Raw genomic sequence first — 22,832 nt, 5'->3', positions numbered from 1 at the left:
TCTCATCTGCTGGCAGGACCCCAAAGTGGACCGAGGTCCCTGCAGAGCCCCGGACAAAACCTGCAGCAAGGGGCTGGGGACAAAGGCGGTGCAAAGCCAGCCCCGGTGACAGCGGGGACATCGGCGTCACCAAAGCCTGTGCCCGGCGGGAGGAGCCGGTTGGAGATGCGCAGACACAGAGACGTTTTCCTTCTGGGGTCCCTCGGCATGCGCCAGACAAATATGGTTAAGATATGAAGGAGGTTACAATTTATGAGAAAGGCTGGCAAGGAATGTCTTGTATGTAGAGTGTTTTTAATTGGATTATGTACATCATGCTTCATGCCTTTGTTAACCGATTTAATGGTTCACCACTTAAGTTCACCACTTGCGTTAAATTTAGTAAAGTAGTCTAATCATTTCCAGAGCTATAACCAAATCAAGGGCTCAATTTCACAGAAGCCTGAAGCAGAGGAACTGTGAGACAATGGCCTAGATGCATAAAATTAACAGTTCTTGACCTCAAAAGGGGGAAGAATTAAAAAAAAAGTTTTAATGATTTGGTGCGTTATTTTGTGCGCGTCAATTTTTTTGTTTGCGGCACCTGCACCGAGATGCTGGCGCCGTTTATAAACGGAGTCACCTTCTCCTGCTGCAAGGCACGGCAGGGGACAGCGGAGCCACCCATCCCACCCACGTCGGTGGCCCGTCCCCGGGGGACACGGGGTACGCGTCCGTGCACGCCCCAGCGCGCTGCCCAAGAGACGAAGAAAACGCAAGCGATCCGCCCCACACGAGCAACCCTACGATAACAAACCCCTGCGCGCGCACAGAGGGGAGAAATTCCGTTTGCTGGGGAAAAAGCAAAACCCCAAACCCCTCTCGGTTTCCCGTCTCGGGGCAAGGGCGCACGGGAGCAGGTGCAGCAGGCGCCGAGCAGCACGGACCCGCGACCCAAACCGGCTCCGCCGCGCCTGCCCGGAGCGCGCGGCAAATCCCGGGAAGACGCGCGCTGCCCTCCTCTTCGAGCCGTCAGAGCACGCGGGCATCGCTCGCCACCCTCCTGGCCAGCAGCCGCCCCGGAGCAGATGCTCCCCGCTGCCCGTCCCGCCCCAGCGCTCGCCCGGATCGGCTCCACGGCTCTCCGAGAACTCCTGCCTCCTCAAAGTTCGTCAGGCAAAGCGATTAAACGTCTGGCTGCTTAATCACAGGACGACGCTCGCTCTGATCCGAGGAAGCAATTACCTTGAAAATGGGGGTCACGGGCCCCGCTCATTTACCTTAATTGAATTCCAATATCTGCCTGGAGCTGCCGGGGCTCCTGGCTGCGACTTCGCACGGCTCACCGAAGCCGAGCATCTCCCCGCCTCGCTGTCCCTGCCAGGGACGCACCGGTTCGCCTCCCAGCCCGCCGGGAAGGCGCGAGGTGCAGGCAGGCGGCCAGGCAGCTGCGCGGTGCTGCCTGCCACCCCAGCGCCGACCCAAAAAGACATCACTCCCGCGCTCGGACCACTCCCCAGGGGCCACCGCCCCGCGAGCCCTGCCACGAGGCAGCCGGCTGCAGCCGAGGTTTTCCTCGGCCCCAAGGGCTGCGGGAGCCCGGAGGACATTTCTACACCTAGCGCTACCCATCAAACCAGGAAAAACGTATATAAAAGCGAGTTAAATGCAGAGAATCGCAAAGATCCTTGTAGTTTAAGAAGTGCAAATAGTTACTAAAAAAAAAAAAAAAAATCGCAAAGATCCTTGTAGCTTAAGAAAGAAGTGCAAATAAGTTACTAAAAAAAAAAAAAATTAAAATTCAGTATTTTGGGGAAAACCAGCACCGAAACCCAGAGGAGCTCCGGAGCCACCTCCCCAGGACGCTGTTTGGGGACGGCTGATGCCCCAGGGTTAAGGGAGCTCCGACAAAGAGCAGGTTTGCTGCAGGACTGAGACCGTCGCGTCGATTAAAAGGAGACAATACAAATTGTTAGTCTTAAAAACCGCCCGAGATCTGCGAGAGAGAGCCCGGTAAGACGGGAGCGGGTAAGTCAATGCATGGAACAACAACTCCGTCAAGTTTACAGCACATTTCACATCAACAGCACGCGCAGAGGCATGCCTGGGCTCAGGGGGGCTGCGGGAGGGCTGCCGGGCACCCGGCCCCGCTCCCCAAACGCTCCCCAGTCTCATGGAGAATGTCAGATTTGGCTGGCGGAGGCCCTCGGGGCTGCGTTAGCACCCGGGGAGGGGGACCGGGCCACCGGAGCGACGGCTGCCACCCCCCCGTCTCGCTCAGTGCCGGATTGGGGGAGTTTTGGTGGGCTGGGGTGGGGGGCTGTGGGATAGCCGGGGTGCTGCGAGCCCTTCCTTAACCCCGCCTGAGCGCAGGATTGCCTCTGGTTATGGTAAATGATAGGAATAAAAGGGGTATACACACGGTGAGAGGCAGATTGGGAAGTCCACGTACCCCGATGATAGCATTCAACTCCGTCATTGTCACTTGCTTGGCACGCTCAACAGCCTGTGCGACTTGCTGTTGGTGCTGCGGGGACAGAGCGGGGGGCCAGGTCAGAGCGGGCACGGGGGCACCGAGCCCTCACCCCCCCGGCAGACCCACACAGGAGCTGGGCACCCCCCTTTTTTTGTTTTTTTCCTTTATATTTTGCTCATGAGAGCAGCAGCCCAGGTGCACCTCCCTGCTCCACGGACCATGGGGAGCCGGAGCAGCCCCTCCCAGGCTTTTTTTGCTCCACGGGCTTGGCGCAGACCCCCACGGCCGAGCAAAGCCCCTCACGGGGTCTGGCTCTCCCCAACCCTGAGGGGTTTGCAATGCACACAGGGGATCTGAGCCCCGTTTCTCACGGGGCGCCCCGGAGCAGCCCTACACCCCCAAGTTTGGTGGGAGCTGGTCCGTGCCCCCTCACGGGGACCCTCCCGAGGGGCACAGCGCTGCCTTCCCGGGGAAACCCCCCCAGGAGAAGCAGCACCCACCGCCTGGGGCGTGGAAACATCCTTACCTCTTGTGACAGAAAAGGCATGATCTGGGCTAAAATCGTATTCAGTCTTTTAGCAATTTCTGTCTGAAAAAAGGGAAGAAAAACAGCAGCAGTTAGTACCCAGCCGCCTCCCACAGACTGCACGAGGCTTCCCAGCAGCAGCGCCGTGCATCCCCCTTCCCCGTCCCCTTCCCTGCGTCCCCTCCCGTGCATCCCCTCCCCGCCACGCAAGAGGAAGCGGCGACTCGGAAAAAACAGGCAACGAAAGCGCCTTCGTGTGCGTGCTCTGCGGGGACACAGCCCAGCTCCTCGCGCTCTCGGGACGCTTTGGTTCCCTTCCCACCACGGGACCGAGTGTCACGGACCGGCCCCGGCAGCTTCGCCCCAGCCTGGACTTCCCTGGCCTCGAGAAAACGCAGCCAGGCGCGAGTGCAGCTCCCCATCCTCGGAGCAGCTGCTGCTCGCCAAAGAGACCAGATCACGCAAAATCAGTTTTGCACGTCCAGCCGGGATCGCGTGCAGGGACAGCCCCCTCGCCATCGCTTTCCGCTCCCGGCGCTTATCTGAGGGCGTTGAGTTTCTTCGGAAGAAAGCTCGGCGAACAGGCGCACGGCTCCGTGCGGCGAGGGCTTGGTCAACAGCGAGGGCTGCTGGGTGCTTGCTCTGATCTCGGCACCACCGAGGTCTTTCCCCACTCCAAACCGAAGCCGTTCGGGCTCCTTTTGCCATCCTCACATCACACTCGGCAAACTTAACCCCTAGCCATTCACACCCGTCAGCTCGACCGCATTATTTGGGAGTTTAACAACAAACCTACGCTGTCAAACTGTGGTTTGTGCAACGCCTCCGTTAACCGGGAAGAACGTTTTCCTCGAGCGATAACCCCAGCGCGTTTGGGGCGAGCCGGCAGCCCGGTGCCGGGCACCCCGCGGACGCCGCCGCTCGGCACGCGGAGCTGCCCGGCTCCCAAGAGTTAACGCCGGCTGCTCCGCCGGCCAAGGCAGCTGTTAAAACAGCTTTTGGTCCAACTCAAACACGGCCCGAGCAGCCGCGAGGATTCAACACCGTAACAATGGCCGGAGCCGAGCCCTGGCGCAGAATCAAACGCCCAGAAATTCCTTCCGACAGCCCCGAGCGGCTCGTTATCAATAACACAAGTGATTAACCGGGTCTCGCTCCAGCCTCCCCGCCAGCAAAGTGCCTCCTCCCTAAGATGGCCAGCAGCCCCCCCCCGGCTCGGAGAGCCCCCAAATCGCCGCCTCCGCCCCCGGCACCCCGAGGCTTCGCCCTCCCCGATCCCCAGCGCTCGGCCCCAGGATGCACCCTACAGCAGCTCCGATTTTTAATCCTGGTCCCAGTGGAGTGCTGACCCAGACAGGGGCTCTCGCCTCCCACCCGCTCTCAAATACTGCAAGAAAAGACATCCAAATATCATACTTTGGTGGAAAAAAAAGCCAGCGGACGCTCAACCCTTGCTCGGAGGAGTTGGGCAGCGGCTGGGGCACGCTGGTGTTACTCCAAGACGAACCCAACAAGCCAACGTGGCGCAGGGCGACCGTAAGGAAGGAGATGGCAAGGAGAACCCCATCTCCCCCCGCCTGGGCTCACTGCCGTGGGGGGAGCCGCCCCGCAGAGACCCCGCAGCCGCCGGAGCGCGGGGACTCGCTGCAAGGGGTCCCCTGGAACCACCCGCTCGCCGCTCCCGCAGCACCTTCGGCATCGCCGGCTTCAAAGCAACGGGGATATTTCTGGCCCTCGTCTTTTCCGAATGCGCCCCGACGATCGAGTTACACCTGATGCTTTTATTAGCCCTTCCAGAGGTCAGGGGAACGTGCTGGCGCGCCGTGGCGAGGCAGAGGCATCTGGAAGTGGCTACGGTTTGGGCTCGGGTACCTTGGCTATGGCTGCGCGAGTGCTGCAGCCGCCAGGATTAGCACGGACCCGCAAGCGAGGATGCGAGGCGCATCAGGCAGCTGCTGGAGGCACGGTACTCCCCGAAGAGCAGGCTCTGGCCAGCGCCACTTTTTTTTTTTTTAAGCACCCAACACACGTGCCTCGCCCACCGGCCACTTCGCACCCACAAAAAAAATGGGGCTGCAAGCTGAAAGCGCGGAAGCCGAGCCCAGCGGCGGTGCAGGAGCGCGGGCTGGCACCGTGCGTGTCACTTCCAAGCGGCAGCGGTGCCGCCGATAACCACCCCGGCACTCGCATCACGCCTGGCTCAGCAATAGGTAAACCTCTTTAAAGGCCTTTTTGGCACCGAGGCATCGATCAGATTATATATAAACTGCAGCTCCGTTCAATATTTATCCCTTCGGATGAAGCCTATTGGATTCCGGATGCAACAAGCGCTCGGCGCATCGCTCCTCCAGCACGGGTGCTTCTCCCGCCAGCTCTTTCTCGCCAGCCCCCAACAAATTCTAGAACAAATTCAATCCTTATTAGAGGTGAAAACAGCGGTGCCAGCATGAGCAGTCCCTCCGGCCGCGTGTCGCAAAGGTCGTTTAGGTGTAAAAGGAAAAAAAACCAAAAATGCAGCATCCAAACAGGCCGCCTCCGCGGAGGAGGGAGGGAAGGTGCTGAGTTTTCCGCGGGCACCATTGAGCACTAACGCGGTCCGGAGAAACGAGACGCACGACGACCCATCGCCTCCGCGTTTAAATCCAGTTCCGCCCAAACTTCCACCAAAGATTCGAAGAAAAACTTCGCGCTCTGCAAAGAGACAGACTTCCCACGTGGGATTCGGCGAGCAAGAAGATATTAGATGTCCAAAATATTATGTTTACAACCGTGAGGTTTCCTGTTAACATGAGATTCAATAATCTTTAAATATTTGTTCACTTTAACTTTTCCCATTCCCCAGCATATTAAACTCTAGTTGTCCCCATTAAAAGTTTAATTGGGAGCGAAAGGGGATCCTCCGGCGCGCCGGGAACAGGGGAGGGTTTCATGCCCGGCACCTTCCCCGTCACAGGGCTCATTCATCACCTCGCCCGGCGCGGCGGAGCCCCCCGAGCCGCTCCTGCCAAGAAAAACCTCCGTTCCCCCGCCGCGGGTTGCCATGGCAATGCCAGCCTCCGCATCCCCTCCCAGCGCCCTGCATCTTCGCTGGACCACAGCGCGCATCGCCGCGACGGGGGCTGCAAGCGAGCAGGGGGATAAAAAAAAAAGATTAAAAAAAACCAAAACCACAAAACAGGCTGCGTAGAGCACCCCAGGAGAGGCACCCACCCGCGCAACCCAGCGCCCATGGGAGAGCCTGCTCGCCCCGGGATGCTGAGGGCAGCTCCACGCCGCTCGTTAAAAAGGGCAAGGAGTCGGGAGAACCTGAAATCCCGACTAACCCCCCGCCGCCCCGCGCCCCTGCCAGGGATCTGACCTGCTGCGGGGCAAGAAACACTTCTGGGGCGGTGTTTTCGCTAGCAGGGAGGGGTGGGGGGGGCGGAACCGGAGAAAACATTTGCGCTGGTCATAAATCAAGAGACAGAGCGCTTGGCCGCAGGCTGCAAGTCCCGTCACCCGCTCTTAAAATGGCCAGAGCCGCTACCAGCGCCCAAAGCACTTGAGGGCACGGAGAGACGCTGCTGGAGCCGAGTCAAGAGCCGGGCAGGGGCTCCGGCCGCAGCAGCGTGCGGCGGCATGGTGTTAAATAGCTGCGGGGCTGGCTCTCCCCAGCAGCCCCGGCCCTCCGTCCTCTCGTCTTTACACCTGGACATGGCAGAGGGAAGTTTAAAAATAACTCTGCCGGCCGTCGGTCGCGGGATACACGGAGGAGAGTCGGAAGGAGCAACCTTGCAAATGGCCCGAAGCACGGGAGGGCAAGCAGAGCCCCAGCCTTGAACCAGGGCGAGGGGCTTTGGGGTGGGGGGACCCAAACCCTGGCGTGATACCCTGCAGACGCAGCTCTGGGCGACGGAGATGCTCGCTGTGCCGAAATATCCGAGCCTCAGCCGTAGCCGGCCGTCAGTCGCGGGATACGCGGAGCAGAGTCGGAAGGAGCAACCTTGCAAATGGCCCGAAGCACGGGAGGGCAAGCAGAGCCCCAGCCTTGAATCAGGGCGAGGGGCTTTGGGTGGGGGGGGACCCAAACCCTGGCGCGATACCCTGCAGACGCGGCTCTGGGCGACGGAGATGCTCGCTGTGCCGAAATATCCGAGCCTCAGCCGTAGCCGGGCAAGCGAACGGGAGCTGCCGGGCTGCCCCAGCCCCATCGCTGCCCCGGGGGTCGCTGCCCCGGGGGTCGCTGCCCTGGGCTGACCCCAGCGCCCTCGGGGAGCACCCCCCGGCACGGCACCGGCCCCAAACCCCTCCTGGGCTCCCAGCGCTCGGGAGCGCGGCCGAGCGCTGGCCCCAAAGGCTCTGGGGATGGAGGGGCTTGCAGGAGCCGACCCCGCGGCCGCCGCTCCGCAGGGAGCATCCCCCCGCCTTCCCAAACGCCCTGCACAAAGCGCACGCGCCCCGACCCGCACCCCGAGCGGGACGGATCCTCCACAAACCTCCGTGGTTTAAGAAGAGTCACGCCCGCGTGCCAGACCACCTCAGAAGAGTTTTTTGGCCGCGCCAGACCGAACTCCAACCTGCTCGCGCCTATTGATTTAAACGGCGGGATGCAGGCTGGGGCCAAGGGGCTGAATGCACGGCATCGCTCTCGGGAAAAAAAAAAAAAACAAACAAAAAAACCATGATAAAACATGAAAAAGGCTTTCCACCGCAAGCCTAAACCCCCGGAGCGCTGGGGCTGGTGGGGTGCCCACAGCGACGGTCCAGCAGACGCAGGAACGCGGCGCCAGCATCATCCCACGGCTGGCACAAGACTCCGGCGGGGGAGCACCCACCCGTGAGCCCCCAGCTTTCTCCCCGGCTCCGAAACCACGGGTCGCTCCGCACCGGGACGGCGTTTCCGAGCTGGATCCGCACCACCGCCCTCGAGCAGCCCGCGTCTCCCCCCGCTCCCCCAAACCTCAGCCTGGCAGGGGCGGTGGGAGAAAGGCGAGGAGTAAATCACACCACCGGTGAAGCACCAGAAGCATTTGTTGAAACCAGGATATTGTCTCTTTAAGCACATGAAAATAAGGCCCTTGAGCAGTGTGGTTCTCACTCCGGCGCACAATTATGGGTACTTTCAGCTGTCTACCACTATTTCAAGTGCTCTCTCCAACCAGGCTGTCAATGGCATGTTGAAAGCTATTTGTGGCTGCTATCGTTATTAGCAAAGTGGAGAGCTGCGCTGATGAGAATTAAATTCAGGGAGGGGGTGTGGAGGGGCGGGCCACAACCCCTCATTACAGAATTACCACCGGCACCCGGGCTGCGGGGGGGCACGGCTCACCAGCACCCCCAAAAGCCCCCCGGGACCCCCAAAAGCCAAGGGGAGGGAGAGGTTAAGCTGGCTGACAGCTACTCCCTTCTACCTTAGGAGACCTGAGAGTAGCACACTAACAAATTACTTGGCTTCTGAAGTATTTAGCAAATTATTACCTGGCACTCCTTGCTAACGAGCATGACAGAAAGTATATTGTGTTCTTGGAATATTCTAGAGGAAAAAAAAAAGCATGCCTCTCTTCCCCTGGAAGTGTCAGGAGGGTTTAGGTTTGTTCCAAGCATTAAGTGTTTAAGCACGAAAACAAGAAGTGCTTATGTGGAGAGTTCGCAGCCATAAAATAAAAAAAAAAAAAAAAAAAAAGCACAAAGGTTCTCCCTTCCGAGGTGTCCCGTTTCCCCCAAGCAAAATTAGTTTTTCTTTTGGAATCATTATTCCCTCCGACTGCATTCGGTGATTATCTACAGAGATGTGAGCAAAAACAACGCCAAAACAACGGGGGAAGGAAAGATTCTTTTGTAAAAATCAATTAACCTTAAAAAAAAAAAAAAAAAAGAGGTTTGCTCAGGTTTAAAAAGAAAACTCCCAACCGGCCTCAGGTTTAAGCAAGCCGAGCCTGGGTAAGACAGTGCTTCATTCAGCAGGAAGAGTGATGTAAGGAGCAATTCACTGCGTTATATGCAACAAAGTGGGTAGTCACTTCCTAAATATTTCCTTGCATATGGAGTTGTTTATGAAACTACATTTTTTTCTTAACAAGAAACAAAACGGGAAGAAAGGAGCGGGGGAAGAAAAAAAAAAAAAACAAAAAAAACCCAACAAAACCCCACACAGGGCCACATATGCACACACTTAATATTCAGCGTAGAGGAGATAATCTGTTATATAAGCCCACAGACAGACAATCCCCTTTTGCTTAAAGATGAAGTATCCATCAATGTTTGTCTCAAGCAGATGTAATCACAAGCAGTCAAGTCTGGAGGGCAGGACACCGCATGAATAATTCAAGCACTTCAGTCTACTCGATTGTGTGCAGATAAACACAAGTCAACCGCTAAACAGGTCAGCTGATAAAACTTGTTTGTTCAGGACTAGCCACCCTCAACCAGATGCAGGCAGGACCACCGCAATTAGCGGCGGGATGCCTTTCGGGGGGATGCGGCAGCCCAAAAGAGGGGGAAAACCTCCCCGGGCGCCCGCTTCGGGCCGCGCTCTCCCATCCCTTCGCCCCATTTTCGCCTGGAAGCGCGCTCCGGCTGCTTTGTGTTCCTCCAGCGCCGCGCACATCGCTGTCAATTAAAGAACAAGACGGCTTCACCTCCCCAAACTTCCCCCGTCAGCCCAGCGCTAGGCACGCAGCATATGTCACCAGGAACAACTAAAGCAGGCGGGGGATGCTCCGCGCGGGCCGGAATCATCTGGCGAGGACGGATGCGCCCAGTCGCCAGGCTGCGAGGCTCCAAGCAAGGCGCGCCCGCCACGCAGGGCCTCCCCGCGCTGCCGACGCCGCGGCGGGGGAACCGCCGCCCTGCAAAATCCGGGCCAGGGAGGGCAGCGGCGGCTTTGCCCGCGGCCGCCTCGCACCGGCCCCACGGAAAACGGCCCCCCGGGTGTTTTCGGGCTCCTCCGTCGCCCTGCGAGAAGCCGTCCCAGAGGGCTTCGCCTCGCCCCAACGCCACGGGGACGGCGCGGCGCGTGGCCGCACGGCGGGACGGAGCGGGCGGCGGAGCGTCCCACCGGCGACGCCAGAGCCGGCGGCGGGCTCTCACCCCCCATCTCACGGTGCCAGACCTCTCGGACCCGTTTTTGGCTACCACCACGCGCCGGCGGAAAGCACACCGCACACCTCAGGGGGGAAATGGCAATCGCTTCCGAAGCTTCGACGGAGAGAAAAAAAAAAAAGCCCGCCGTCTTGCCGCCTTATTTCCACGTCTGCACAGAGCGAAGCCGTTCCATCGCCGAGCGACCAGGCGGCAAAAGGCATCCCCTCTCCCGAAAGCAGCCCGCGCGAACGCTTTGCACCGCTCCGATCCCTCGAGCGCTTCCGAGGCGGCGGGGGTCCGCGTCCCCCTGGACCCGTGCAAAATGGGGCCGGGGGCTCCTCGCAAGGAGGCCACCGCGGGCCTAAGCAGAAATTTGGCACCCAGGGAGCGTTCCTGGCCGTGCCACGGCAAAGCCGCGCCCGGGGGCTCGCCGAGAAGCACGCGCCGGCCCCGTGTGCCCCAGGCACGGGGGTCCCGGGGCTCCCGCGCAGCCCCCCCGGGCTCCCCGACAGCAGCGCGGCCGCGCCAGGATGCTTTTGCCCGGGGAGAAGCAACCAAGAGAAAGGCGGCAGGATGATCTGCATGGAAGAAGATATTTTTAAAAAACTGAAGACTAAGCAGTAATTATTTTCGTTACCCTGTGACTACGTACCAGCAAGCTAAAGGGAAGCGAGCGCGAAGGAGAGAGGCAGATTCGCAGACAAGGCTGCTTTGAATTTCATCAGTCGGCGAACGACGCTGTCTTACGCAGGGCTGCGGTGCTGCTATTAAGCAAAAAGCACTTTGGAGTTGAATGGGGCTGATTTGCGAATTGCAAAGTTGATGTCAACTTATATCTGCCTTAAGTTCTTAATTAGAACTACTTCTAAAACCAGTAAGCAGCAGCAGCACAAATAATCAGGTCTAATCTCAGTAATAACTTTATTCCTTTAAGTTTTACCATCATGTGCCCAGCCTTTAGGCTCTTTAACTATAATCTTATCAAGGTAGCACACCACATTCTGCTCTGGCCTTCTATATTTTTCCTTCAGGCAAGTTATATATTAGAGGAGACGACCAAAAAAAAAAAAAGGAGCACCAAACATTGCTTCATTTTCCAGATGCAAAGACAAATCCGTGACATTGAGCAACACACCATAAGATATCGGTATCCCTGAAGATAATTCCCTCCTAAGTCTCACGCTCCAGCACGGCGAGGATCAGGGGTACGACCTTAGAAACAGTCGCGTTGTACCAACAACAAAACCGGAGGAAAACGCAGGAGATAACAGTATTTTCCGAGTGCTGGGAACACGCCATTCCAGGTAGCTACCTCCCAGCGTGGAAGGCAAGGCTATTTTCACCTCTTCTCATAAACATTCTTTTCAAAACCTGAGTTTCTCCTGAATATAAGCAAAAAAAAAAAAAAAAACCACCACACACCCCACCGGCCTGCCATCAACCTGCAGCTCCCGATATAACTGCCAGGCCACGAGATCTCACCTGGAGTCACATCCCTGACTTCAGCACTTATTCCCCATTTAGTGCAATCAGGGCCTATTTTATCTCAGGTTGAGGAAAGGGCAACAGGAGATCAATCAATCACAATTTCCCCCCTTTAAATTACTCACCTGTTTGTGCATTTCAATATTCAAACCATACGACATCTCATAGTACTGGGGAATAAGGAGAAAAAAAAAAAAAAAAAAAGAGAGCCAAGAAGAATTTGAATTAATTTAACATAAGGTATTTGCATAAGGTCATTACCAGAAAGCATCCCGGTCAAAACTATGCTTAAAGCATTCGTAGCCAAGGAAATTATACCTTATAATAAGCAGATGTTTATAGGATTTAACTGGCATGCATTTAACAAGAAGACACTCCTTTTTACTCCTGTTTTCTCCTCCTAAGCTACTTAGAAAAACAAAGAGGCGCGGAGCTGTGTGACAGGCGTCTGCACAGCCCTGGCAGAACAGGTACAGCCCGTAGTCTGGCCAAAAACCCAGTTTCTCACTGTGGGGGGGGTGGATTTATTCCCCCCGCAGGGTCCAGCAGCCGGGAGCCCCGGGAGCACCCCATTCCCCTCCTCCCCGCCGGGAAAAGGGGTGCTGGGTGCTGCTAAACCCATCAGAAACACAAAGCACCCCACCTTGGGGGTCCCCCCCGTGCTGCAAATTTCCCCAAAAGAGGGGTTTGTGGCAACAAAAGAGCCCGCTTTCCTCCCGGGGCTGGGGGGGACCCCGGGAAGGCACCGGGGTGGCCTCACCCCGCTCCACCGAGCACCCCTGGGGTGGGGAGGGGGGCACCCCCGGGGCTGCTGCTCCTGCCTCTCTGCCCCCCTTCCCCGGGGCTGCAAAAAGGGGTTAAGAGGAAAGTTGTTCCAGCCGCCCCGGTACCGGGGGAGCACGGCGGGGTGCCGGGGTCCCCGGGCAGGTAGGGTCCCCCCCCATGTCCGTCCCCCCTCCCTCCCCAGCTTTCCTAGCGCAGGGCTGGGCTGGCAGCTAATGACATTTACAGCCTGATCCGAAATCTGATTAAAGTCTCTTACCATAACGTAATGGCGCTGCATTTCTGTCTTCTCGTTCGCCAGCTTATCATACTCCACTTTCAGGCTGGGGAGAGGTGGAGGGGGGGACAGAGTAAGAGAGGGGTGAGACCCCGCGGGCAGGGGAAGGCAAGGGAAGGCAGGCAGGGGAAGGCAAGGGAAGGCAGGCAGGGGAAGGCAAGGGAAGGCAGGCGGGGGAAGGCAAGGGAAGGCAGGCAGGGAGAGCAGGCAGAGGGGGCAGAGGGGGCAGGCAGGCAGGGCGAACTGGCAGGGAGGGCAGGCAGGGAGGGCAGGCAGGGGAAGGCAAGGGCAGGCAGGGAGGGGAAGACAGAGTGGGCAGGCAGGGCGAGCAGGCAGGGGAAGGCAGGGAGAGGGGGCAGGCAGGGGCAGGCAGGGAGGGCAAAGCAGGCAGGGGAAGGCAGGCAGGCAGGGGAAGGCAGGGGAAGGCAGGGCAAGCAGGCAGGGGAAGGCAGGGAGAGCAAAGCAGGCAGGGAGGACAAGCAGGGCAAAGCAGGCAGGGGAAGGCAGGGAAAGGCAGGGAGGACAGGCAGGGGAAGGCAGGAGCAGGCAGGGGAAGGCAGGAGCAGGCAGGGGAAGGCAGGAGCAGGCAGGGGAAGGCAGGAGCAGGCAGGGGAAGGCAGGAGCAGGCAGGGGAAGGCAGGAGCAGGCAGGGAGGACAGGCAGGGGAAGGCAGGGAAAGGCAGGGAGGACAGGCAGGGGAAGGCAGGAGCAGGCAGGGGAAGGCAGGGAGGACAGGCAGGGGAAGGCAGGAGCAGGCAGGGAGGACAGGCAGGGGAAGGCAGGGAGGACAGGCAGGGGAAGGCAGGAGCAGGCAGGGGAAGGCAGGAGCAGGCAGGGGAGGGGAGCGGCGCTGCCCGCAGCCGCGCCCCGGTCCCCCCCCAGGGCTCACCTGTGGTACTGGGCTTGCAGGAACTGGAACTCGTCCTTGATCCGGTCGCAGGATTCGGCTACGGTGAATTTGAAGCCCGGCTGGCCCGGCTGGTGCGGAGCCTGCGGGGAGAGGCGCTCAGCACCGGGCAGGATGGGGAGGGGGTGGGTGGTGGGTTTTGGGGGGGGGGAGGGGGACCCCGGGACTCACCGGGTGCCGGCCCTGGGGGTACATGGCAGGGCTGGGGCGCGGTCACTGGAAGCAGCCGCGCCGTGCTTCGCTACGGCGATCGCGACGTGCGCTGCTGCCCGCCGGCCACGGAGCGCTCCCGGAGAGGCCGAGAACTGGAACAAAGAGACGAGAGGAAAGTCCGTGCGGGGGGCGGAGGAGGGGAGGCGGCCGGGGGGGGCGGGGGGAGCGGGCCCGGCCGGGGCCCGGCGGGCTGCAGGGCCCCCCCCCCCCCCTGCACACACACACCCCCCCCACCCCCCCGCAAAGCACCGCGGAGCCCAGCACGGCCCGGCCGAGCCGCCCGCAACCGCCGGGGCCAGGTGCCGGCCCCCCCCCCACCCCCGCCTCGCTTCGCGGTCCTCCGCTTCCTCACCCCCCCCCCCACCCCACCGCCGAGCCTTCCGGCACCCGCTGTCGGAAAAAAAAAAAAAAAAAACCCCAAAAAATAATAAAAAAAAGCAGCAACAACAACGACAAAACCCAACCAAAACAGCCCCGGAGGAAGGAGGATCCCGCGGTATTCCTGCTGCGAGAAGAAGGGGGAAGCAAAGCCAGGAACTAACGCCGGAGCACGACGGCCATGGAGGAGAGGAGGAGGGGGGAAGAAGGCCCGTACACATCCGACTGCCCGGGCGCCGCGGACATGCGAAGTGCGAGCGGTGGCTCCGCCGCGGCTCTCCCCCCCCGCGCCCGGGGGCGACCGTTCAGCTCCGTCCAGCCGGCATCGCCGTAACTCCACAAGCCATGCTGCCGCTGCTCCGGGGCGGGGAGGACGAGGGGGTGTGCGGGGGTCCCGGGCGCGGGGCGGGGCGCCCTGCCGAGCCCGCCGGTGCCGGGGTGCGGAGCGGGGCCGCGGCGGAGCCAGGCAGCCCCGGAGCACGCGGTCCGGTCCCCGCCGCCGCCGCCAGAGCGCTCGGGCGAAGCCGGGGCGGGGGAACAAAACCCGGGCGGCCGCTCCGCCGCTGACCAATAGGAACGCGGCGCACCCACGTGGGGCGGGGGAAGGTGGAGGCGGATTGGGCGCCGCCGCCGGCGACGTCACAATGCCAGCTTGGAGCTGAAACCAGCGAGCGCGGCGGCGGGGCGGGCCCTCGCAGGCCACGCCCACCGCCGAGCCCCGCCCCGCCGCTCCGTTCCCCCCGCCGGGAGGCGGGAGCCGCGGGCCCCGCCGTAATTCACGGTTCCTCCCGCGGCCGCCGAGGGCCGGCCCGGCCCCTCCACCGCGTTCGATCGGCCGGCTCGGCCCGATGCGGTGCTGTAAACCGGACAGCGCCGCTTTGTCGCTGGGGGGGGGCGCCCGGTGCCGACAAAACGCTCGGTACGGCGGGAGGGGCGGCAGGATGGCCGCCTGTCCTCCGCCCCCCCCCCCCTCGCCCCTTTGATGTGCCGGGCCCGGCGGAGGCCGCGGCCCTGCCCGGTGCCGGCGGGGGTGGTGGGAACCGGCCCTTTCTGCGCCTCCTTCGCAGCCGGAGCGGCTCTAACGAGGAGCACGGGCGGCGCCGGGAACGCTACGCGCTCCCGCCGGGCTCTGCCCGCCCTCCGCAGCCGCCTTCGGCGGGGAGCGCGACCGGGGACGCGACGCCCGGCCTAGCAGCGCCGCCGAGCCGCCTGCTCGCCCCGGCCTGGCCACCGCGGCGGGGCCGTGCACCCACCCGGGCCCGGACCCCCCTGGTCGGGCCGAGCGCCCGGCGGCGTGGGGGGGGGGGGGAGGGACACGGGGAGCCGCGACCCCACGGCACAAAATGGCTGCCTCGCCCTGACGTCACACGGAGCCTCCCCGCCCCACGTGGGGGCCCTGCGGCAAACCCCGCCCCCTCTACCAATCAAACCCCAGCCGAGCGGCGGCTGGCTCCAACGCCATTGGCTGATCGGCGGGCGGGGGGGCGTGGCGCGGAGGGCGCTGTCAATCAAAGCCACGCGGGGCTGACAAACCGGGCCGCCGGCGGGGCCCTCGCTCGCCAGCGCCGCCCGGACACGGGCCCGGCGGCTCCGTGAGCCCGGCCCGGCTGCTCCGCCCCGCTCGGAGCGTCCGTCACCGCCGCGGCGGAGGCAGCCGTGCGTGTAAAAAAAAAAAAAAAAAAAAAAAAATCGCAGAGGCGAGATATCAATTCGATTTTCCTTATCAAAGGGCTGTTTTAGCGGGTTAGGGGCGGGGCGGAGCCTCCCCGCCGAGCCCCCGGGGGTCCCGGGGGGGTCCCGGGGTGCCCCGGCCCAGAGCCCGCCCCCCTCCCCCCCCCCGCCGCTAATTGGCTGCGCTGCGGCCGCTGACGTGCGCGAGGTGTCAGGGCCGGGCGCTGCCCATTGGCTGCCGCCGCCGGCCCCGCCCCGCTCCCACGTGGGGCCCGGCCGAGGCGGCGGGCGCGGCGCGAAACCCGGCGCGGAATCCCAGGGGCGGAGCCGGAGCCACCGCCGCCGCCTCGGCCTTTCGGCCCCCTGCTCCCATTTCCCCCCTAGCTTGCTGATTCTTTTTCATTTTCCCTCCCTTTCGCTTTGCTTTGCTTTTCCTCTGTAGAGGCAGCAGCGCTCTGCAAAGGCTGCGCTGCACGGGGTGCGCATCGGGGTGCACGCACATAGGGGTGCACATCGGGGTGCGTGCACATCGGGGTGCACATTGGGGTGCATGCACATCGGGGTGCGTGCACATCGGGGTGCACATCAGGATGCACGCACATCGGGGTGCACGCACATTGGGGTGTACACCAGGGTGCACGCACATCAGGGTGCACATCGGGGTGCGTGCACATCGGGGTGCACATCAGGATGCACGCACATTGGGGTGCACATCGGGGTGCACATTGGGGTGCATGCACATCGTGCACATCGGGGTGCACGCATATCGGAGTGCATGCACATCGGGGTGCACATCGGGATGCGTGCACATCGGGGTGCACATTGGGGTGCACATCGGGGTGCACATTGGGGTGCATGCACATCGTGGTGCACATCGGGGTGCACGCACATCGGAGTGCATGCACATCGGGGTGCACATCGGGATGCATGCACATCGGGGTGCACACACATCGGGATGCACATCAGGGTGCGCATTGGGGTGCATGCACATCGGGGTGCACATCGGGATGCATGCACATCAGGGTGTACATCAGGGTGCACGCACATCGGGGTGCACATTGGGGTGCAAAGCCTCCCCACGACCGCAGCCCCGGGAGAGTGGCTGCCCGCTGCATCGGGCAAGCGCACACCGGGAGAGCACCCATGCAAGCCAGCGTGGGAGAACGGGGGCCCACGGTGCTCCGAGCCACACGTGGGGGGTTCCCGAGACCACCTGTGCCCGGGGAAACAGCAAAAATTAATGGCAACTGGTCACCCTGGAAATATTAGTACTTATTTTTCCTCTCAAGCACACTCCCTGGCCGTTCGCTGGGCCAAGTACATCCCAGGCAACGCGAGCAGTGCGCCCGGTGCCACGTGCTCGTGTGGGTCCCGGGAGGATTGCAAAGCGAAGGCGGCAGCACCCAAAAATTCCCCCCTCCGCGAGGCCCTCGGGGACGGGACATATGCTGCCCTTCCTCGCCACGCCGCCCTTCCTTGCCATGTTGCCCTTCCTCGCCACGCTGCCCTTCCTCGCCACACTGCCCTTCCTCGCCACGCTGCCCGTCCTTGCCATGCCGCTCTTCCTCGCCACGCTGCCCTTCCTCACCACGCCGCCCTTCCTCGCCATGTTGCCCTTCCTCGCCACGCTGCCCTTCCTCACCACGCTGCCCTTCCTCGCCACGCCGCCCTTCCTCGCCACGCCGCCCTTCCTCGCCATGCCGCCCTTCCTCGCCACGCCGCCCTTCCTCGCCACGCTGCCCGTCCTCGCCACGCTGCCCTTCCTCACCATGATGCCCGTCCTTGCCATGCCGCCTTCCTCACCACGCCGCCCTTCCTCGCCATGTTGCCCTTCCTCGCCACGCCGCCCTTCCTCGCCACGCTGCCCTTCCTCGCCACGCCGCCCTTCCTCGCCATGCCGCCCTTCCTCGCCACGCCGCCCTTCCTCGCCACGCTGCCCTTCCTCGCCACGCTGCCCTTCCTCGCCACGCTGCCCTTCCTCACCATGATGCCCGTCCTTGCCATGCCGCCTTCCTCACCACGCCACCCTTCCTCGCCATGCTGCCCTTCCTCGCCACGCCGCCCTTCCTCGCCATGTTGCCCTTCCTCGCCACGCTGCCCTTCCTCACCACGCTGCCCGTCCTTGCCATGCCGCCCTTCCTCGCCACGCTGCCCTTCCTCACCACGCCGCCCTTCCTCGCCACACTGCCCGTCCTTGCCATGCCGCCCTTCCTCGCCACGCTGCCCTTCCTCACCACGCTGCCCGTCCTTGCCATGCCGCCTTCCTCACCACGCCGCCCTTCCTCGCCATGCTGCCCTTCCTCGCCACGCCGCCCTTCCTCGCCATGTTGCCCTTCCTCGCCATGCCGCCCTTCCTCGCCATGCCACCCTTCCTCGCCACGCCGCCCTTCCTCACCACGCTGCCCTTCCTCGCCACGCCGCCCTTCCTCGCCACGTTGCCCTTCCTCGCCATGCTGCCCTTCCTCGCCATGCCGCCCTTCCTCGCCATGCCGCCCTTCCTCGCCACGCCGCCCTTCCTCGCCATGTTGCCCTTCCTCGCCATGTTGCCCTTCCTCGCCATGTTGCCCTTCCTCGCCACGCCGCCCTTCCTCGCCACGCCGCCCTTCCTCGCCACGCTGCCCTTCCTCGCCACGCCGCCCTTCCTCGCCACGCCGCCCTTCCTCACCACGCTGCCCTTCCTCGCCATGCCACCCTTCCTCGCCATGCCACCCTTCCTCGCCATGCCCTTCCTCGCCACCCAGCATGGCGGCAGGCTGCCGGAGCTGCCAAGCCGTCCCGCAGGCTGAGGGAGGATGGAGCGATCTGCGATAATTCTCCAAATCGCTGCGCTTTGGCCTCGGCGCTTGCCCTGGGCTTGCAGATATTTGCAAATTTTTCCTGTTGACGGTAACCCGCAGCGGTGCGGCGCCGGGGTTGGTGCTGCGGGGTGCTGAGCCCCTGCAAGCTCACGTTCCCCACTGATCCTAACGGAGCTGGAAACAAAAAGCCCAAAAACTGGGGTGATTCCAGCGGCGGGGCTGAGCCAGACCCCCCGCCCGAGGGGCTTTCTGGGGCCTAATTTAGTGGACACGGGGGCACGGGGAGAGGAACGGAAAGCAGCGGGTTTTGCACTGAATATTCATTTCATCGCTCAAAATAGAACACATTAGATGAGCTGCTTCCCTCCCCCAGTGGTACTTATGGACAAATTCTGATTTTTATTTAATGGTTTCCCCGAAAAGGTTGTAATTTTCTTCACATTCCCATCTAGCCGTACCTCCAGCGCTGTTGTGGTGAACTCAAACGACCGAGAATGCCTCTCGTTAATTGATATTCCTCATGCTAGGACTGTACTGAAATAGCAGATGTTTTATTTTAGCTTATTAAAACTCACCTGGTTGGGGGAAAAAAAAAAAAAAAAAGAACTATTAGGGGTGAAAGGAAACGTTCTGGTTCATATTGATTTAAAATCTACTTAAATTGATATTTGCACATCCCAATTATAAACCGTGATCTTTTCCCATAAGTTATTTTTCTTTTTTTTTTTTCTGAGGTTTTTTTTTTCCCTTAACGATCTCAGAAAAAGCCTCAGCGGCGGCAGCCACCATCTCCTCTGCCAGCCAGACCGCCCGTGCCGCGCGCGATGCCTTCGTCGCCGCGCACCGGGGACGTCGCATCCCTCCTCCGTGGGCGACGCGGGGCGGGGGGGAGGCAAGCCGCGAGGGACCGCGTCTCCTCCCCAGCGTATTTCTGCCCGAGCTGGGGCAGCCGGCACCGCCGGGCGAGGATGAGGATGAGGACGAGGGCTCTGCCAAGGCCAGCGGCCCCGTGCAGCCCCGCGCACGTCGTTTGGGCGCCTGCAAAGGGCGGCTCCCCGCGGGGCCGCGGCAGCAGAGCACCCCAGGGCGAGCGGAGCGTTGGGGTCCTTGGGGGCCGTGCGGTGATTCCTCCCTTAGGATGTCGCCGGTCCCGGGAGCGGTTTTGGCCAAGATGAGCCCCGTGCCCTGTGCTGCGGTGCCAGGGTGGCCGGGCGTGCTGCGGGCTTGCAGCCGTGGCACCCCGCGAGGTCTCACGGCCGGGGGAAGGGAAAGCGGAGATGTCCTCATTCACCCTGTCTGGGAGAAACCTCGGGCTCGGCTTCTGGGCACGGGGTGTTGTGACACCATCCCGTCCCCACCGCCACAGCAGCCCTTCGGGGAAACCGTCTGAGCTGCCCTTCCCCTTCCCAAACGGCCTCTGCGGGGGAAGAGCCGCTGCACCCCATCCTCCCACGGTGGATGCTCCCGCATCGGCCACCCCGCCTGGTCCCAATGGTCCCAATGGTCCCAGTGGCCCCAATGGTCCCGGTGGTCCCAATGGTCCCAATGGTCCCAGTGGCCCCAATGGCCCCAATGGTCCCAGTGGTCCCAATGGTCCCAATGGTCCCAGTGGCCCCAGTGGTCCCAATGGTCCTGGTGGCCCCAATGGTCCCAATGGTCCCAGTGGTCCCGGTGGCCCCAATGGTCCCAGTGGCCCCAATGGTCCCAGTGGTCCCAATGGTCCCAGTGGCCCCAATGGCCCCAATGATCCCAATGGTCCCAATGGTCCCAATGGTCCCAGTGGCCCCAATGGTCCCAATGGTCCCGGTGGCCCCAATGGTCCCAATGGTCCCAATGGTCCCGGTGGCCCCAATGGTCCCAGTGGCCCCAATGGCCCCAATGGTCCCAGTGGTCCCAATGGTCCCAATGGTCCCAGTGGCCCCAATGGTCCCAATGGTCCCGGTGGCCCCAATGGTCCCAATGGTCCCAATGGTCCCGGTGGCCCCAATGGTCCCAGTGGCCCCAATGGTCCCAGTGGTCCCAATGGTCCCAGTGGCCCCAATGGCCCCAATGGTCCCAGTGGTCCCAATGGTCCCAATGGTCCCAGTGGCCCCAATGGTCCCAATGGTCCCGGTGGCCCCAATGGTCCCAGTGGTCCCAATGGTCCCAATGGTCCCAGTGGTCCCAATGGTCCCAATGGTCCCAGTGGCCCCAATGGTCCCAACGGTCCCGGTGGCCCCAATGGTCCCAGTGGCCCCAATGGTCCCAATGGTCTCAATGGTCCCAATGGTCCCGGTGGCCCCAATGGTCCCAATGGTCCCAGTGGCCCCAATGGTCCCAATGGCCCCAATGGTCCCAACGGTCCCAATGGTCCCAACGGCCCCAACGCTCCCGGTCCCAGCCCCTCGGCGGGTGTACACAGCCCCGCTCCCAGGGGCCGGGCCGTCCTGGGGGCCACGGTACAGCCATAGGAAGAAATCGGGGAGAAAGAAACCCGCAGGACACGGTTTGTGGCAGCTGGCCCGTCCGAACGCCTGCACAGCCGCAGTCACCCTGCTCACCCGCAGCCGCCCTGCAGGGAAACGGGTCCAAAACGCCAGTGATAGAAAATGCATTTTTTTTTTCCTCCTTATTTTTCATCTCCCTTTCATATGCCGCGCGTCCCGTGAATCCTGGAAGAGGCTGCCCACGGCTTTGGCACGGCTTCGCCGGGCCGCGCGGAGTTTGCCACGAGGCTGCAGAGAAGGCAGCGGGGGGAAGAGCAGGAACCCGCGTGCGCACACGCACCCGCACACACGTGCACGCAGACGCAGGAACCCGCGTGCGCGCGCGCACCCGCACACACGTGCACGCAGATGCACGCGCCCGCACACACGTGCACGCAGACGCAGGAACCCGCGTGCGCGCGCGCACCCGCACACACGTGCACGCAGATGCACGCGCCCGCACACACGCGCACGCAGACGCAGGAACCCGCGTGCGCGCGCGCACCCGCACACACGTGCACGCAGATGCACGCGCCCGCACAAACGCGCACGCAGACGCAGGAACCCGCGTGCGCGCACGCACCCGCACACACGTGCACGCAGACGCAGGAACCCGCGTGCGTGTGCGCACCCGCACACACGTGCACGCAGACGCAGGAACCCGCGTGCGCGCGCGCACCCGCACACACGTGCACGCAGATGCACGCTCCCGCACACACGTGCACGCAGACGCAGGAACCCGCGTGCGCGCGCGCACCCGCACACACGTGCACGCAGATGCACGCGCCCGCACAAACGCGCACGCAGACGCAGGAACCCGCGTGCGCGCGCGCACCCGCACACACGTGCACGCAGACGCAGGAACCCGCGTGCGTGTGCGCGCCCGCACACACGTGCACGCAGACGCAGGAACCCGCGTGCGCGCGCGCACCCGCACACACGTGCACGCAGATGCACGCTCCCGCACACACGTGCACGCAGACGCAGGAACCCGCGTGCGCGCGCGCACCCGCACACACGTGCACGCAGATGCACGCGCCCGCACACACGTGCACGCAGACGCAGGAACCCGCGTGCGCGCGCGCACCCGCACACACGTGCACGCAGATGCACGCGCCCGCACACACGTGCACGCAGACGCAGGAACCCGCGTGCGCGCACGCACCCGCACACATGTGCACGCAGACGCAGGAACCCGCGTGCACGCACGCACCCGCACACACGTGCACGCAGATGCACGCCCACGTGCTCGCACGCACCCGCACACACGTGCACGCAGATGCACGCGCCCGCACACACGTGCACGCAGACGCAGGAACCCGCGTGCGCGCGCGCACCCGCACACACGTGCACGCAGACGCAGGAACCCGCGTGCACGCACGCACCCGCACACACGTGCACGCAGATTCACGCCCACGTGCTCGCACGCACCCGCACACACGTGCACGCAGACGCAGGAACCCGCGTGCACACGTGCACCCGCACACACGTGCACGCAGACGCAGGAACCCGCGTGCACGCGCGCACCCGCACACACGTGCATGCAGATGCACACCCGCCCGCACGCACCGGTCACGGAGTTGCCTCTGCTCCCACCTGGCTCCCCGGCCGCCGTGACCGGCTGAGCTCGCCCACGGCGCACACGCGGTGCTGCTCCCGGTGCGCGGCAGCGTGGCGGCAGCCGCCCCGAGAGGTGGCTTTATCGTTGACAAGCCGGTCCCGGCCCCAGTCAACAGCGCCTGTTTACATTTCAGGTGACACTATCTGCCTTCCGCGCAGGGCAGGACCCTGCCTGCCAAATTTCCTTTAGCT

General features: G+C 62.5%; 1 protein-coding gene across 22 annotated transcripts in view; it reads right to left on the bottom strand.

Annotated features, from left to right (window-relative positions):
- Positions 1-13,698, bottom strand: part of TLE3 (TLE family member 3, transcriptional corepressor) — a 29,991-nt gene extending 16,293 nt beyond the window's left edge. For 13 of the 22 annotated variants that reach the window (XM_075714224.1, XM_075714231.1, XM_075714221.1 and 10 more), the window contains exons 1-6: positions 13,667-13,698; positions 13,478-13,578; positions 12,571-12,634; positions 11,654-11,698; positions 2,982-3,044; positions 2,432-2,506 (exon numbers count right to left, since the gene is read on the bottom strand). In XM_075714224.1, the coding sequence (XP_075570339.1) occupies positions 2,432-2,506; positions 2,982-3,044; positions 11,654-11,698; positions 12,571-12,634; positions 13,478-13,578; positions 13,667-13,690 (372 nt within the window). In that variant the 5' untranslated portion in view covers positions 13,691-13,698. Of the gene's footprint in view, positions 1-2,401; positions 2,507-2,981; positions 3,045-11,653; positions 11,699-12,570; positions 12,635-13,477; positions 13,579-13,666 lie in introns of all 22 variants that reach the window. The other 9 variants (XM_075714236.1, XM_075714237.1, XM_075714240.1 and 6 more) reach the window with 3 other exon arrangements.
- Positions 13,699-22,832: the final 9,134 nt, after the last annotated feature.

Source organism: Pelecanus crispus, chromosome 7 (assembly GCF_030463565.1).
Source record: "Pelecanus crispus isolate bPelCri1 chromosome 7, bPelCri1.pri, whole genome shotgun sequence".
In the NCBI taxonomy this organism is placed as follows: domain Eukaryota; kingdom Metazoa; phylum Chordata; class Aves; order Pelecaniformes; family Pelecanidae; genus Pelecanus; species Pelecanus crispus.
This window is presented reverse-complemented; position numbering and strand designations above follow the sequence as displayed.